This window comes from Chiloscyllium punctatum, chromosome 30 (genome assembly GCF_047496795.1).
Source record: "Chiloscyllium punctatum isolate Juve2018m chromosome 30, sChiPun1.3, whole genome shotgun sequence".
In the NCBI taxonomy this organism is placed as follows: Eukaryota; Metazoa; Chordata; class Chondrichthyes; order Orectolobiformes; family Hemiscylliidae; genus Chiloscyllium; species Chiloscyllium punctatum.
Window position 1 is genome coordinate 42,283,660 of NC_092768.1, and position 17,874 is coordinate 42,301,533.

Below are 17,874 nucleotides of genomic sequence, written 5' to 3' on the forward strand. Positions count from 1 at the left end.
GCAATGGCTCCATTTGTTGCTTTATGTCTAATTCCCATTCTAGTCACGGGAATGGCCTGTTATTGGTATTACCTGGATAATCACTGATAGCAAATGGAGAGTTGTGTAAATTGCTAAACTGTTTGCAGCCAACAGAACCGTAGTCTAATCAAACATTCCTGGTATCTTCGTTGGTTTGTGACACAAAAATGACATCGATTGAGCTGAATGAGTCTCTTAAAGCTGCAAAAATGGCGAGTTCAGTGTCATCTCTCTCTAATGCAGTGCTTCCCAATCTATTTCTCAGTGTGACCCCATTTTAAAGCATGGAAACTTAACATAATCCCAGATATCAATGAGGTCAAAAGTAGACAGGCAGGAGGCTGGAAGAACACAGCGAGCCAGGCAGCATCAAGAGAAGAAGGGTTACACCCGAAACGTCGACTTCTCCACCTCCTGATGCTGCCTGGCTCGCTGTGCTCTTCCAGCCCCCTGCCTGTCTACTTCGGTTTCCAGCATTTTGTGTCTCTAACCAAGTCAACAAAATCAAGCCAGCGACAATGTTTCATTTTTCTCATTTCTATGCAACTTCGTATTCTCCTCTCCTTCCCTGAGGAATTAGATGGTGCTAATTCCCAACTTGAATGTCACAGTGATTATCTGGTAGTAGCAGTTTGCCACGTGTTTCTCCGGGCCTTCAAGTAGCTCTACATTCATCACAATGTCCCTCCGTGCTCCATGGACACCATACTCTTTTACCCACCCACCACAAAAAGTCAGCATGGGCAAACCACGATCCTCATCACATTATTTGTTTTTTTCCCAGATCAACCCGCGCACCACTTCAGCAACTCAAGACTTCGCTTTGGAACTTTGCACCACTTCCGATCTGTCAGGTAACTTACTGTGTGCGTAGACATGCATTTCATGTATCAACGCAGGACAGGCATTATGGCTCTGAGATTAATTTCTCAGCATCAGGGTCCCAGTGGTTAGCACTGCTGCCTCACAGCATCAGGGTCCCAGGTTCGATTCCAGCATCTGTGTGGAGTTTGCACATTTTCCTCATGTCTGCGTGGGTTTCCTCCGGGTGCTCCGGCTTCCTCCCACAGTCCAAAAATGTGCAGGTTAGGTGAATTGGCTGTGCTAAATTGCCCATAGTGTTAGTCAGAGGAAAGTGGGTCTGGTGGGTTACTCTTCGGAGGGTCGGTGTGGACTAGTTGGGCTGAAGGATCTGTTCCCTCACTGTAGAGAATCTAATCTAATCTTACTTTGCACTGATTTGGAGGCTGCCAGTGTCTACGGATGCATGGGTTTATTCAGCACTGAGGGAAAGGTAGGCATTTCGTCTTGGTGCAGTGGACAGCAAAGGGGTGGCTGTACAGCAGTGTGCTACATCAATGTCACATCTACACTATGTGTCAACAGTTTACACAGCAAGGCAAAAGTGAGGACTGCAGATGCTGGAAACCAGAGTTTAGATCAGAGTGGTACTGGAAAAGCACAGCAGGTCAGGCAGCATCCGAGGAGCAGGAAAGTTGATGTTTTGGGCAAAAGCCCTTCATCAGGAATAGAGGCAGGAAACTTCCAGTGTGGAGAGATAAATGGGGGTGAGGGGGAGGGGGGAGCACTGGGGAGAAGGTAGCAAAGAGTACAATAGGTGAATAGGGGGTGGGGATGGAGGTAATAGGTCAGCGGGGAGGGTGGAGCGGAGTTTACACAGCAAACTCACCGCACATGCTTCAACCAAACAAACATAGCTGAAAGTCAAAGGAGTACAGTCCTTAGTGGAGTAGCAACAATGTTTCACTCCATCAATAATTATTCAAGTCCAGTTATTGTAGATTGACGTATTATACTGCTGCTGTTTCTACCTGGATATCTGTCATCATGGCCAGACTCATCTGTCTTGGGCCACCATTACACATCCTCTTTGTCCAATTAAATATTAGGTGGACTCATTTCCACACTGCCTCCTAAGACAGATTTCTGCAGCACATCAATTTTGATCAAATAGCCAAAGTACTGACCTTTTCTGGATGTTAACCTTTTGGAGTTCTTTTACGTTTGCAATTGTAAATGCCTCTTCATTTGTCTAATGCTCTGCATGTTAACCTTTCGGAGGCACAGATCACAGAAGGCTGGTTGCTAAACCTGTGTCAACGTTCCATCACTATCAGGGGGAAGTGAGTACTGCAGTTGCTGGAGAAGACAGCCAAGATTAGAGTGGTGCTGGAAAAGCACAGCTTGTCAGGCAGCATCCGAGGAGCAGGAAAATCCACGTTTCAAGTAAAAGCCCTTCATCAGATTCCATTACTATCATTCTAGGACAGCTGACTACCTATATCAAGTCTTAGTTGGTGTGAGTCTGGAGTCACATGGAAGCTAGTCTAGGATGTTCTTTCCTCAAAGGCATCGGTGAAGCAAATCAGTATTTATCACAGTCACCATTCCGCTATTACAGGAGTTTCGAATTCCAACTTCACCAGCTGCCATTGTGGGATTTCAACCCAGCATATTAGCCGAGAGTTTTGGATTCCTAGTCCAGTAACAAGTTACCACGACATAAGAAATGAGAGGCTGCTGAAATTTCTCCAGGGATCGGACATAGTCCTGCCTGCACGCTGTCCGATTCGGCTCCTCTTGTCCCAGTGTGCGTCCAGTGACAACCATGAGGAAACTGTCTAGCACCACTTTCCAATGTGGCTCCATGTTGGTGAATGAGAGACACAATGATTACTGCTCCCCAGTGTGTGAACGCACCAGTGACCTGGAAGGCTAATATGCACACACAGAATCCTCTTTACGAAGGGCACACCCGCAATGTCCAGCTTATGGGTTGGCTTGACTGAGGTGTACTGAGCTTGTGGTGAATGAGTCCCATTCCTGCTGGACAGTGTGCATGCGTGCCTGTGAATACCACCAATGCAACAGGCAGTTGACCAGCCTGCCAACACTAACAGATAAAGATGTACAAACCAGCCATTCAGGAGAGATGAGCAGCGATCAAGGGAAAAAAGGAGTGAACTTGAAAAATGAATGAAAATGAGTCAAAAGTGTGGTGCTGGGAAAGCACAGTAGGTCAGGCAGCATCCAAGGAACATAAGCCCGAAACGTTGATACTCCTGGTCCTCAGCTGCTGCCTGAGCTGCTGTGCTTTTCCAGCACCACTCTCTGACTCTGATCTCCAGCATCTGCAGTCCTCACTTTGCCATAATGAATGGCCTAACCGTGCAGTTTTACATCGACAATGGTGAGTATACTCATGGGTTGCATTTCCTACCTCCATGGTCAGCCACTGATCAGGTTCCCCACTCCTGGGCATGATTAAATCTTCTTAGATAGACCCTGATGCTGTAACAAACTCAGAGTTTGTGTGCTGTTAGTGAAAGAACTGCTTGTTCATGTGATGTTGTGCTAGTGTTTAGTGCAAGGATGTTAAAATAGCAAAACAATAATTTTAAAATTCCAAACCCTTAAAACTAAAACTTAAGTTAGTAATTTTATCATTGACTAGTGTCCTACACTGATTACAATTGAACAGAATATATTAAGTTAATTGATTAATGCACTTCGATTGCTTGACATTTACAAAGAAGAACAGTCTAATTGTTAAACTATAAAGTGAGTGCTGTTGTAGCTTCAGGAGGTTGGAAGCTCATATTATGACATGTCTTTAGATTAGCATGTCCTAGTGCCCATGAAGTAATAGATTGTGGTCAAATACAATTTTGCACAGTGTCTCAAATATGCCCAATGTTGAGTTCCTAGATTTGGACTGAATCTTTAGTTGTAGTGCCATAGAAAATGATGGGCAGTACTCTCACTGCGAAGACTACATCTATGCGGTAGTCACGAGCAATATTTTCTTAACAGATGCAGACTAGTTACCTGAAATTTGGTACACATTCTCAAATGTTAGTGTGACTTTTGCAAACTCTTCAGGTCTGGGTGTGGCATTATCTTTTCTGGTTACTTGGTTGATACTGGGCAGTTTGTAGATTTTGGTCCATTTTAACCAAGTCCAGAACTATATTGATAGCACTTAACAGTCAAGCACATTGTGGTGGGTCTGAAAGCATAAACACGCCAGATTGAGTGAAGACCACAGATTTCCACACCCCTTCCCCCAAAAAGCATTTGTGAATGAGAAGCAAAAACAAAAATTGTGAAAGAGATGTAAAAAAAAACACAACAGTCTGGAATCCTCTAGTCAGCAATATTTCACGTTTAAAGTTCCTCAACTGCCACAATTGAAAAGAATCAGGGACATAAAGCACAGAAGAGGCTGACAAGATACTTCTGTCAAAAACCCTGACTTTATAAGGAAAGGTTATTTTACAAGTTGAATGACAAAACTTTAGAATTAATCAACATCTACAAGTGATGCAAAATCAGAATTGTGTTAACAAATAACAGATTTCTGACTCGTAATATTGTCTTCTTGAAAACTTTTAGTTCATCCCCTCGCTAAATCTTGCTCAGAATTGCTAAGGCCTCCAGAACATTTTGTGTTCCCAGATTGCAGTGATGTCAATTTTTAGCTGGTCCCAATTATGTTTATGTTAATGTCTGCCTGTGTGTAAAAGATGTTACTGCAGTTTCTTCACACTGACTGTCATTAATTCACCTCGATACACAGAGGCCAGATTCACAAAGAGGCAGAGGGTGTGCCAGGGGAATGACCAGGACTGAACAGTCCTGGGTTGGGAAGCTGATGTGAGGAGCCAGGGAGAGAGATTGGAACAACTTCCTGCTGACTGTAACACACACTCCAGTCAGTGAGTATACTCCAAACGGTCAGGACAAAATACACTTTCCAATGCAGGCTCTCATTCCCCACCATTCATCATCAAATTCCTTTTTCTTAATGCTGCTTCAAGATGTGTCTCAATCGTTACTTGTAATATGTGGAAAAGTCACCCAGCAGTAGTCACATTGTCTCAAGAGTGTGGGAACAATCTATAATTTATATCTACAGTTCAAAATGACGCAGTTGAAGAGGAGTATCATTTCTACCCTCATGGTATGGTCCAGGATAGAAGAAAGGAAACAGTTTATCGGTGAATGTGTCAGTGAATGTATAGAGATGGGACATGTCATCAGCATTATAAAAGGTCACCTGCCCTCCCACATAGTCCAGGTAAACTCCGATGGTCCTAGGCTTCACACTCAGAGTCAGTTGGACAAATGAGCGATCAGTAGCTACATATTTGTTTTCACTCTGAAGCCACACAGTCCAGTAACCGTATTCTGGTCCAAGTTTAATCCCTCCCTTCCTACTGGATGACGCTTCAGTCACACCCAATGCCCACGCAGTCTTTTCCCCGACCTTTACCTCCCAGTAGTGTTTCCCTGATGTGAATCCCTGTGAGCCCAGGACACATGGAGCTGCATCAAATCTCTCCAGGTCAGGAAGCTGGAATGTCTTGTTTCCTGCTCTCACACTGGTCAGGTCCTTCGAAAGGATGAGTTCACAATGTGCTGTGTTTGGATCCAGGGTCAGTGAGGCTGGAACTGGCAAAGTAAAATAAACATTGTGTCACTATATTTTACTGAGGAACATGGATGAACACAAATTAATATTTGACGCCTGTAAAATTGGAATCATATCCTGTCCATAACTTCAGCATTGTGAGTATTATAGAGTAGGTACAGTATATAGTACACCACAAGAGCCCCTACATGGAGCAAAGCTTTTTTTTTACTCCTTAATCAACATGTTCAGATGTGACACACCTCTGAAGTGGATGTCACTTGAACCCACACCTCCTGACTCAGAAGCAGAGACACTGCCACTGTGTGACAGAAGCCCCTTTACGGAGCAAGGCTTTAGTGCAAACTTCTCTCCACCAATTCTGACGGGTCCTGCACAGGGTTCTCGTGGCACTGTCTCCTATCTCTGAGCCAGAAGGTTCAAGCACCACCTGCTGCCCAAGTCTGTCATAACATCGCTGAACAGGCTGATCACAAATATCAACAGGAAGACCCTTTTCTTTGAATTAAGTGGCCTATATTTGTCACAGGCCAGACATGAGCATGTTCTCTGCACATCGTGCTGAGTCTCATTATTGTCCACAATGAGCTGGAAAGTCTTGGCTGCAACATCACAGTTCAAGGGTCACTGATACTATCTGCGGTCAAGGAGACACCAGTTTGCGAGCGATGAGCAATATTTAGAGATTGAAAATTCTTCCATCTTCGGGATGTCTCAAAAAGCTGCTTATCACTCACCCAATAAAAATTATATTGCAGCAGAAAGTGAACACATTTTAAAAGTGGAAGATTATTTGCAATGATCTATGTCAATAGATCAATGATCTAATACAAGCCTCATTTCTAATTTTAAAACTGAAGTGGATTGTTCATGTTTAACCTTAAGGTATACAGGGAGATGGGACTCCAAATACGTAGTGAGATGCAAAATCACTCACCATCATAGTGAATGGCTAAACAGGCTTAAGGGAGGTGAAACGAGCTTCCTCCTGGTGTTATGTTCACCATTCAGATTCTGGGCTTAGACAGAAACAGTCAGCCAAGGCTCTAAAGTCTGATCATTGTCCAGAGGTGGGTCCAAGTGTATAACTATCCTGGTCCCTTTATGCTTGTGTCATGTAAACCATCATTCTTTGACTGAGAGGGCAAAGATTGCTGCCCTCTACTGTTAGTAACAGGCAGCAGTTACAGGGGTGCTGCAGAGGACAGTAAACTCTCCAGGGATTGGACACAATGCTATGGGGTTTCTTACTCTCAATGTCAACAAAGCAAAGGAACTGATCATTGACTTCAGGAAACCAGGAGGGGGACACGTCCCAATGAACACCAACAGAGCGGAGGTGGAGATGGTCGAGAGCATCTAGCTCCTCGGAGTGACAACAACTGCCAATCCGTCCTGGACCTCCCATGTAGATGTGATGGTCAAGAAGGCATAACAATGCCTCTTCTTCCTCGGGATTGCTCAGGAGATTTAGTATGTCCATAAAGACCCCCACCAACGTTTACAGATGCACCACAGAAAGCATTCTAACTGGGTGCGTAGCAGCTTGGTATCACAACTGGGCTTCCCTGGACTGTGAACACAGCCCAGACCATATCGAAAGCCAACCTCCAATCTGTGGACTCTACCTACACTTCCTGTTACCGTGGAATGGCTGCCGACATCATCAAAGACCTCTCCCATCCTAGTAACACTCTCTTCCAACGTCTTTGTCAGGCAAAAGTTACAGAAGCTCGAACTAATGCAATCATAGGTTGAAGAACAGCTTCTTCTCTGCTATTATTAGACTGATGGATAGACCTCTCTAATTTCAAATCCAACGCTGATCCTGCTTTGTGCACCTCCTATGCAGGTGGAACCTGGATGCCTCACTCTATCTAAGTGCCCTCTGATCTGTATATCCTTCTTAGCTATGATCTGCCTGTACTGCTCGCAAAACTTTTCACTGTCCATAGCTACATGTGACAACAATAAATCCAGTCAAACTAAACCTGGAGAGATGATCCGTTTCATTTGCTTCCACATTATGTAGAGTAATGGGCCTCGGAATCCTATGTACTTCCGTCTTGGAAATGTCAGTATTTTTTCATCTTCACTACACTCTGGATTTTCCTCTCGATTTTCCCCTTCCTCATCTTCATCTTCACTGTTCTGTGGATTTTCCTTTCGATTTTCTCCTTCCTCCCCTTCATGCAGGTACCTGTTTAAGTAGAACTGACATAGTCACTCGCTGTCTGATACAAAACTGGAATCACAGAGTAAAACCATGTGAGGGTTTGGATTGGATACTTGCCTTTCTCTCAAACTTCTTAGTTCCTGCAGAACAGAAATATTTTATTACAGTTGTGATACGATTTAGAACGTGCTTTATATATAAGTGGCACTTTTAGTAAAATCTAGAGTGAGGGAGAGGGAATTTCCAAAGGTGTCAGTAACGTGATATACGTCAGTCACTATGCACCAGTTCAATACCCCAGTCTGTAATAGACCCACTCAACAGGACCTCTTTTGCAGAAGGGTCACTGATCAGATCCATGTATTCCAGGTTCCTATTTGTTCACTGACTCAGAGGCTGCCTCGGGTCTGTGCAGCACTGAACTGCCGACAATGATGTTACACCTTCTTCAGCAACACAAGAGGAGGTTCCTTCTTTCTGTGTTTGTGTCTTGTTTCCTCTGATCTCCCCCCTACCTCCACTGTCATTACCATTACTGCCTTCTACTCTGAAGGATTTTCGATTGCTGCGTTCAAATCACTATGATATCGATGCAGGCCACCTCTTCCCACCCTCTGCTTCTCCGCAGTTATACTGCCAGCAGTACGATGTACTGACAGTAGGTAACAACTTTCTCAAACCTCGTTGTCCTCATTGTGGGGTTTGAGCTTCATTATGAAGCATTGCTTACAGCTTGGGGGTTGGTTATGATTAGATTAGATTAGATTACTTACAGTGTGGAAACAGGCCCTTCGGCCCAACAAGTCCACACCGCCCCGCCGAAGCATAACCCACCCATACCCCTACATCTACATCTACATCTACCCCTTACCTAACACTACGGGCAATTTAGCATGGCCAATTCACCTGGCCTGCACATCTTTGGACTGTGGGAGGAAACTGGAGCACCCAGAGGAAACCCACGCAGACACGGGGAGAACATGCAAACTCCACACAGTTTGAGGCGGGAATTGAACCCAGGTCTCTGGCGCTGTGAGGCAGCAGTGCTAACCACTGTGCCACCGTGCCGCCCATATAAAGAGTCACCTTGAGAAAAGCGATTCCATCTTGCTGCTCAATGTCTAGACGAAGGTTCCCTATCTGCTCATCAAGTGACACAACTTCCTCTTCAATTTCTTTCAGATTTTCCTCCATCAGTCGCAGATCTTCCTCCTTTTGTCTCCTCAGCCCTTCCATGAAACGTTTCTCTTTCTCATGAAGATATTGATGGATTTTAGCAAACTGGGTGGAGATCACTTGTTCCAGCGACCCAGAGAGTTCCTAAGATAGTGAGAGAGAGAGCGTTGGAACAGCAGGTTGCTAAAGGCTCATTGTGTTGAAGGGGAAACAAAACTCATACTCACAACCAATTCGGAAATCTTCCCCTCCTGCTGTCGTTTTAATTCACTCTTACTTTTCTTTTTCACCTCCATAGAATCCAAGGATGCTTTCAGCTGGTCCTATAAATGGAATCAGATCTCACCATAATCCATTGCAATGTCTGTCATTATTTTACAAAGTGTGAGGGCAGCCATGAGGAGAATGTTACTCGTTACATATATGGGACCTCTCTGTTTATAACAGGCAGAGTGAAAAATCTTCATGAGTCCAAGGATAGGTTCAAACCAATAGCTGGTTCACCAACATATATTGGAGTAATAGTCGATCTCATGTAAAAGTCGATCCCCTATTTTTTGGTGAAATACCTTGCACAAAGCTTATCACCAAATTACTCCAAATGAGAGTGAATCCTATCCCTAAGAATCTTTATTTCCCTAACACTGATGTAAGACGCATCGGCATGTAATTTCTCTGATGATCACTGTTGTCCTTCTTGTGCAAATGAACAAAATTGACCATTCTCCAGTCCTCTGGGACCTTGCCTGTGACTAAAGAGGACACAAAGTATTCTTACAGTGCCCCAGCAATTTCCTCCCTCACCTCCTTCCACATTCTGGCATAGATCCCCTCAGGTCCTTGCCACTTATCTGATTTAATGCTTTTCAAAACACCCAATCCCTCCTCCGTTTTTTTCATATTGACACATCCTAGAATGTGAACATACCCCTCTCTCGCCTCACTATCCACTATGTCCTTCCCTTTATGAATACCCACCTCCTGGGCTTCACACATAAATTCCCTCCTTTATCCTTGAGTGAACCTACCCTTTCCCTGATTTCCCTCTTACTCCTTCTATGCAGATAAAACACCTTGGGATTTCCCTCAATCCTGTTTGCCAAAGACATTTCACAGTTCCTTTTAGCCCTCCTACCTCATTGTTTAAGCCCTTTCCTGCTTCCTTTAAATTCCTCAAGTGCTCTGTCATGCTTCAGTTTCCTAAACCTTAGATATGCTTCTTTTTTTTTGACTGAGCTCACAGTATCTCTGATCACCCAAGGTTCCTGAATCTTGCTATTCTTCTCACATTTTTCGAGGAAAATGCTGGTCCTGAACTTAATCAGCTGGCCCTTAAAAGATTCCCAGATGTGGATTTACTCACATACAGCCACCCCCAGACTATATTCCCCTGTTCTTAATATTGCCATAGTTAACCTTCCTCCAATTTAGTCCCCATGGCCTGGTATGGTACCTGCTTTGCCCAGGACCATAATAAACTACAGAAGGTGGTGTACACAGCCCACAGCATCAGTGAAGCCAACCTTCCATCCATGAACTGTAAGTGTATGGCACATTGCTGCAGAACGGCTGCGAATATGATCAAAGACCCCTCCCACCCTGGTAATGCTCTCCTGCAACTTCTCCCATCAGGCAAAAGATCCTGAACATTTGCACCACCAGGTTCAGGAATAGCTTCTTCCCAGCCGTTATTAAGCTGATGATTGGACTCTCTAACCTCAGATAATGCTGACCTTGCTAATGTTGCTTTCGAGGTCAATTCCTGGAATGGCAGGACTACCTTACACTGAAAGACTGGAGCAACTGGGCTTGTATACCCTTGAGTTTAGAAGACTGAGAGGGGATCTGATTGAGACATATAAGATTATTAAAGGATTGGACACTCTGGAGGCAGGAAACATGTTTCCGCTGATGGGTGAGTGCCGAACCAGAGGACACAGCTTAAAAATACTGGCTATACCATTTAGAACAGAGATGAGGAGAAACTTCTTCACCCAGAGAGTCGTGGCTGTGGAATGCTCTGCTCCAGAGGGCAATAGAGGCCCAGTTTCTGGATTCATTTAAGAAAGAGTTGGATAGAACTCTCAAGGATAGTGGAATCAAGGGTTATGGAGATAAGGCAGGAACAGGATACTGATTAAGGATGATCAGCAATGATCATATTGAATGGTGGTGCAGGCTCGAAGGGCAGAATGGCCGACTCCTGCACCTATTGTCTATTGTCTATTGTCTAGTGCATGCCCTGTGCAATGGAACTGCATGTCTTTGCCTAAGTCTCTTGATCTGTACATCCTTGCTTACCGTGATCTGCTTATACTGCTCATAAACAAAGCTTTTCACTTATCTCAGTACACATAGCAATAAATCAATCAATCAAGTCACTTAAGAATTACACAATTATGGTCACCGATAATGAAAAGCTCCCCCAATGAAACTTTGATCACCTGGCTTGGCTCATTCTCAGTTACCAAGTCTAGTGTGACCCCTTCTCAAGTTGGATTGTTTACATATTGCTTTCAGAAATGCTCTTGGATCTACCTAACAAATCACACCCCACCACCCTCAAAAATCAAGCCGCTGCCAATATGGCAATTCCTCGTCAAAACCCTGTTGTTTTTACATTTTTCGATAATCTGTCCACATATCAGATTCTCTACCACCCATTGGCTGTTGAGAGGCTGCAGTACAATCCCATCATAGTGATTGCACCCTTCCTATTCCTGAGCTCTACCCATAAGGCCTTGCTGGATGAGCATGACATGCAGCTGTACTTTTATGTCTAATGCCCCACCACTTTTACATCCCTCTCTATCAAACCTGAAACATCTGTATCTCAAAACATTAAGCTGCCAGACTTGTCCCTTTCTCAAACAAGTCTCTAATAGCTATAACATTATAGTTATATGCATTAATCCAAACTCCACGTTCATCTGCCTGACCTGTCATGTCCCTCGCATTAAAGCTCACATATGCCAGATCTCCTGTCCCTGCACATTCAGTAACCTCTCCTCTCTACTGGCCTTCGTTTCTAACTAGCCTTACTGGCCTTAGTCTCTAACCCCTCCTCAATCATTTCACATGCTGACACACTGCTCTCGTTCCTAAACTCCTGCCACACTGGTTTAAACCTCCCTGAGTGGCACTAACGAAGCTCCCTGCCAGCACATTTGTGCCCTTCCAGTTTAGGTACAAACTGTCCCTTTTGTACAAGTCCAACTTGCCCTGGAAAACATCCCAATCACCTACTCATCTCAAGCCCTCCTTCCTGCACTAGCTCCTTAGGCACGTATTTAACTGTGCTCTCTTCCTATTCCTAGCCTCACTAGCTGATAGTACAGATAGTAACCACAAGATTACAGCCCTAAAGGTCCTACTTTTCAATGTATTACCTAAATCTGAACACCTTTTGCAGGTCACTCTTTTTGCCTGTGTCTTTTGTGTCAACATGTACCACATCTTCTGGCTGCTTGCTCTCCCTTTTGAGAATATCCCCTGCCCACTCAGACACATCCCTGACCCTCACACCAGTGAAGCAACACACTATGAGTAGAATTTCAGGACTTTCCCAATGGGGGTTCATCAGCTGTTTCTGGCTTCCTGATCCCCTCCTTCCTTTAATCATTGAAAGAATTCTCCAATGTATATTGGAATATAGTAGAATCTAATTAGAATTAGAGGGGGTCAATTTAGATTGGAAATGAGGAGACATTTCTTCAGCCAGAGAGTGGTGGGCCTGTGGAATTCATTGCCATGGAGCGCAGTGGAGGCCGGGACATTAAATGTCTTCAAGGCAGAGATTGATAAATTCTTGATCTTGCAAGGAATTAAAGGCTACAGGGAGAGTGCAGGTAAGTGGAGTTGAAATGCCCATCAGCCATGATTGAATGGCAGAGTGGATTCGACGGGCCAATTGGCCTTACTTTCACTCCTGTCTTCTGATCTATATTGAATAATACAAACTTCAATACATCAAAGCAACCTCTGCTCTCGTCTGAGTGCTCAACCCGTTCAATTTTGCAATTTTCTGTTTTTTTCTGGAATTCCACCTGTATGACTTCTGACATTATCAATGCGTCTCAGAGAGACCCAGTGTGTGTTCACTTCCTATCAGCGCACAGCTATAAGTTCTGCCCTGAATGAATACACTTCACTGGAACTGCACGACGGCACAGTAACAGTGGAAACATTGAAATGAAGGAAACTTATGGAGTAAACAGCCTGGATGATAACAGAATCAGTCTGTACTGAAGGAGATTTAAAGAAAAGCTTCAGCTCCAGTTACCAACACTCCTGGATTGTTCTGGAACCTCCAAGAAAGGGAGAATAATCTTCTGAGCAAGCCAGGAGAGAAAAAACACAAGGACATTGAAAAAAAAAGAGTTTTGAAACATTTTTGATCGCTTTAAGAATGTCAGAATTGGGAAAAGGGTTGTGTGACTGGCAGCCAGATAACGAATGGTCTGTTCACTTTCCAATTGGTTGGGAAGATATTGATGTGGAGAACGGAGACAGCAGGTAACCAATAGCTCGGAGCATATGGACGGTGGGTTTACAGACAGGAGATGATGTTCCATTCCCCAGATGACAGCAATGGTAGAAACGCAGCACAGCTTACACTGAAGGTAAGTAACTTGAAGCTACATTAAGACAACCAAAATGTTAATGGCGATCGATTAAGGAATAGCAAAATATTTGGAAAATCATAATGTAATCGAGCTGAGTGAGCTTGGCTTTGTGAAAGGACTATTCCTATTCTTATGGTTTGATGGTAACATATTGATTCACAAGCAATTAATACAGTCCCTCACAGTAGCAGCTCCCTGGTATAACTTCTACTCCTTGTCATCTGCAGATTTAGATCCTGGGTTCAATTACAGAATGCTACATTATGGGGAGGATGTCGATGCGCTGGAGACAGCAGTGTGATTTACAAAAATGGTTCCAGGAATGAGAAACTTCAGTCATGCTGGATAGATCAAAGAAGTTAGGACTGTTCTCCTTCAAGAGAAGATTGAGAGGAGATTTGGTCAGGGTTTTCAAAATCATGAGCAGTTTGGGCAGAGGAGATTGGGCAAAAACTTCGGAAAGAAAAACAGAATGAGAGAGCATAGCTTTAAAACAAAGCAAGGATAATGTAAGGGGAAACAAAGATTTTAACACAGCAAGTAGCGAGGGTGTGGAACAAGTTGATGGAGTGTGGAGCTGGATAAAGCACTAGCATCAGAGGAGCAGGAGTGTTTTGGGTTGGGACCCTGAATCAGGTCTGGGGAGGAGGAAGGGGCTGAGAAATAAATAAAGGGCAGTGGGCCTGGAGGGAAAGGAAGGTGGAATGACAATGGGTGGATGCAGGTGGGAGATGATTGTGATTTGTCAGTGGGAAGCGGGATTGGCTAGGTAGGAAGGAAGATAGATGTTAGGTCAGGTCAAGGGGTGGGGGTGGAATGGGAAGGGTTGGGAACAAACTGACCAGAGATGTTCCCTGAACCGATCCCTGAGTTTGCGCTCCATCTCTTTGATGCAGAGTGTCCTGAAGTCCACCTTGGAGGATGGTCACCTGAAGATTTGAGGCCAAATGTCTTTGACCGCTGAGGTGTTCCCCAACTGGGAGGGTAAACATCATCCAGGGAGGACTTCAGGACAGGCAACAATGCAGAGTCACTGACCAGAGGCTGGAAGACATGTTCGGTACTCACGAGGATGGCCTCAACTGGGATCTTGGGTTCATGTCATACCACAGGTGACCGCACTACACTGTACACTCACACACAAGACACTCATTCTCTCTCACACAAACATGCCCACACTCACTCAGATGCATAGAAACCCTCAAACTCACACAGTCTCTCAAATACACACACAGTATCACACACACACACTCTCAGATGCATAGATTCCCTCACACTCTCTCACACACACACACACACAGTCTCTCTCTCCCCCTCACACACACACGCGTGCACACACATGTAAATCTATGGGATGAATTTGCAGATTTATGTTTACAGATACATTCTATTTGTTCATAAAACACACAACTTGTAGACAGTCAGTCAATCTGGCATTTTATAAACTCCTACTTTGGAAATAAAAGACACAGACAGACTCTCAACCTCACATCGAAAATACATTGTCTGACCGGAGGTGTCACCTCTTTTACATTGATCACATCTTAAGTTAACTCAGGGCGGTGACCTGAAAAAAAAACTCTGGGATCTGCACCTCCATTCGAACTGATTAAAGATTTCAGAGCGATCGGAGGTTGGTCAACTCATTCACATGTGTTGTATGACCCTTTGATCTTTTCCTTCTCAATTTTGTGTGGAATGTCTTCATCCCTCAGTAACGCCTGAGGAAGGAGCAGCGCTCTGAAAGCTAGCGTTGGACTGCCGTGTAATTTTTTTGACCCTATCCAACACCAGCACCTCATGCTTTCTTGAGAACCCCGTAAACAATGAAGATTGAACCCGGGTAACTCACTCTCTCTGCCCCGCCCTTACCTTGTACTTTTGAACCACTTGCTGCAGCGGCAGGAACCTGTGATCTGAATGGAGGGGGGTACCCACACAACTGGCACAGACCAGAATCTCATCCTCCTCACAGAACAGGATCACCTTCTCCCCATGTTCCTCACAGACCTGGTGTACACTCTCCCCCTGACCCTCACAGTCAGAGTGACCCTCCGGCAGCTTCAGCTCCAGTAGCCGGGCCTTCTCACAGAGACTAGCCAGCACCCTGTTCCTGGTGTAGCTCCTCCGGGGGAGAACGAGCTGACATTGTGGGCAGGACACCGCCTGACGCTGCTTCCCCCAGTATTTCTGGATGCAGCATTTACAGAAGTTGTGCTCACATTGCAACCGCACCGGCTCCACAAACACAGCCAGGCAGAGGGAGCAGGTTAAATCCTCATTCAGGGATAAGATGTGTTTACTGACGGCCATCTCACCGACTGCTCCTGTTCCTGTCCCTGTCCCTAGCGCTCACTTTACCATCAGTTTCGTTTCTCCCAGTTTGTTGTGAAACTCATTTCCCGGTCAGGCTTCTTAAAGGGACACTGCAAGGGTTTGCCGACCCAAAACGGCAAAGATCTTTCTTTGAACGTGTAAAACACAAATCCGTGAGCCGGAGAGAGATAGTAGATTGAAGACGCCAGCGGGCACAGGAGGGTGCAGGAATTTGAAAAGGGACTAATCGGGAATGAGACAGCAGCAAGGATTACTTTCCCAGCTTTCACCTCCTGGAGGCTGAGGACAACTGCCCGCAGACTTCCGCTAGGATTTCAGGAAGTGAAAGTTCTCTTCAAAAAAAATTAATCCCACTGCCCCCATTCAATCCCCATAGCCCTGCAACAACCACACACCTATTCCAGGGCTCTGCACTGGGTTCTTTTTGGTTGTTTATGGTTATTATCTGTGATTCGATGCAATTTTCAGCCTCATCCAGATCCACAGCACAGAAAAATGCCGTTTTAAAAAGTAATGGCTCCAGGGAGGGAATTCCAGGATTTGATTCAGCCACACTGAAGGAATGGTGATAAATTTCTCAGTCAGAGCGGTGAGTGGCTTGGAGGGCAACTTGCAGGTGGTAGTGTTCACCTGTATCGGCTGCCCTTGACCTTCCAGCGGTGGTGGGTTTCGAAGTTGCTGTATGACCATCTTTAGTGGATTCCTGCGGTGTATCTTGTAGGTGATACACACTGCTGCTACTGAGCATCGGTGGTGGAGGGAGTGGATGCTTGTGAATGTGGTGCCAGTCAAGTGGGCTGCTTTGCCCTGGATGGTGTCAGGCTTCGTGAGTAGTATTCCATCACACTCCTGACTTGTGCCTTGCAGATGGTGGACAGGCTCTGGGGAGTCAGAAGATGAGTTATTCACCACAGTATTTCTAGCATCTGACCGGCTTTTGTAAGCCATGTGTTTACATGGTGAATTCATTTGCCATTTCTAGTGAATGGTAACCCCCAGAATATTGATAGGGGATTCAATGATGGTAACAGCATAGAATGCCAAGAGGCAGTGGTTAGATTGGCTCTTATTGGTGATAGTCATTGCTTGGCAGTTGTGTGGTGCAAATGTTCCTTGCCACTTGTCAGCCCAAGCTGGGATATTGTCCTGGTCTCTGGCATTTGGGCATGGACCACTTCAGTGTCTCAGGAGTTGTGAATAGTACTGAATTTTTTTTTTAGATTAGATTACTTACAGTGTGGAAATAGGCCCTTCGGCCCAACAAGTCCACATCGATCCGCTGAAGCGCAACCCAACTCAAACCCATTTCCCTACATTTACCCCTTCACCTAACACTACGAGCAATTTAGCGTGGCCAATTCACCTAACCTGCACATTTTTGGACTGTGGGAGGACACTAGAGCACCCAGAGGAAACCCACGCAGACACAGGGAGAATGTACAAGCTCCGCACAGACTGTCGCCTGAGGCGGGAATTGAACCCGGGTCTCTGGCGCTGTGAGGCAGCAGTGCTCAGCAGTGCTAACCACTGTGCCACTGTGCTGCCCATAAATCGTGCAGTCATCAGCAATTATCCCCATTTCTGACCTTGTGATGAGAGAAGGTCATTGATGAAGCAGCTGAAGATGGTTGGGCCTAGGACATTACCCTACTGCAGAAATGTCCTGGAGCAAAAATGACTGATCTCCAACAACCACGACATCTTCCGATGTGCTAGATATCAATCGCACCAGTGAATAGCTCTGCACCTGACTCCCACTGATTTCAGTTTTGCTAGAAACCTTTGATGTTACATTTGGTTGAATGTATCCTCGATGTCAAGGGCTGTCAATCCTACCTCCCCTCTGGAATTCAGCTCTTTAGTCCATTTTTGAGCCAAGGCTGTAATGAGGTCAGGAGCTGAGTGGCTCTGGCAGAACCCAAACTGGGCATCACTGAGCAGTTTATGGGTAGGTGGGCGCTACTTGATAGCACCGTTGATAACACCTTCCGTCACTTTACTAATGATCGAGAGTAGACTGAGAGGGCAGGTTGAATTTCTCCTGCTCAATTTATTATATAGGACATCCCTGGGCAAGGGAGAAA

At 45.0% G+C, this 17,874-nt stretch overlaps 1 protein-coding gene across 1 annotated transcript; it reads right to left on the bottom strand.

Moving 5' to 3' along the window:
- Positions 1–4,279: 4,279 nt before the first annotated feature.
- Positions 4,280–16,072, bottom strand: LOC140455444 (zinc-binding protein A33-like). Its single transcript, XM_072550318.1, has 6 exons — positions 15,326–16,072; positions 9,056–9,151; positions 8,739–8,972; positions 7,770–7,792; positions 7,468–7,676; positions 4,280–5,496 (listed from the first exon to the last, which is right to left on the bottom strand). Exons 1-6 carry the CDS (start codon positions 15,764–15,766, stop codon positions 4,955–4,957), a joined length of 1,545 nt encoding a protein of 514 aa, XP_072406419.1. The 5' UTR covers positions 15,767–16,072; the 3' UTR covers positions 4,280–4,954.
- Between the last annotated feature and the right edge of the window lie 1,802 nt (positions 16,073–17,874).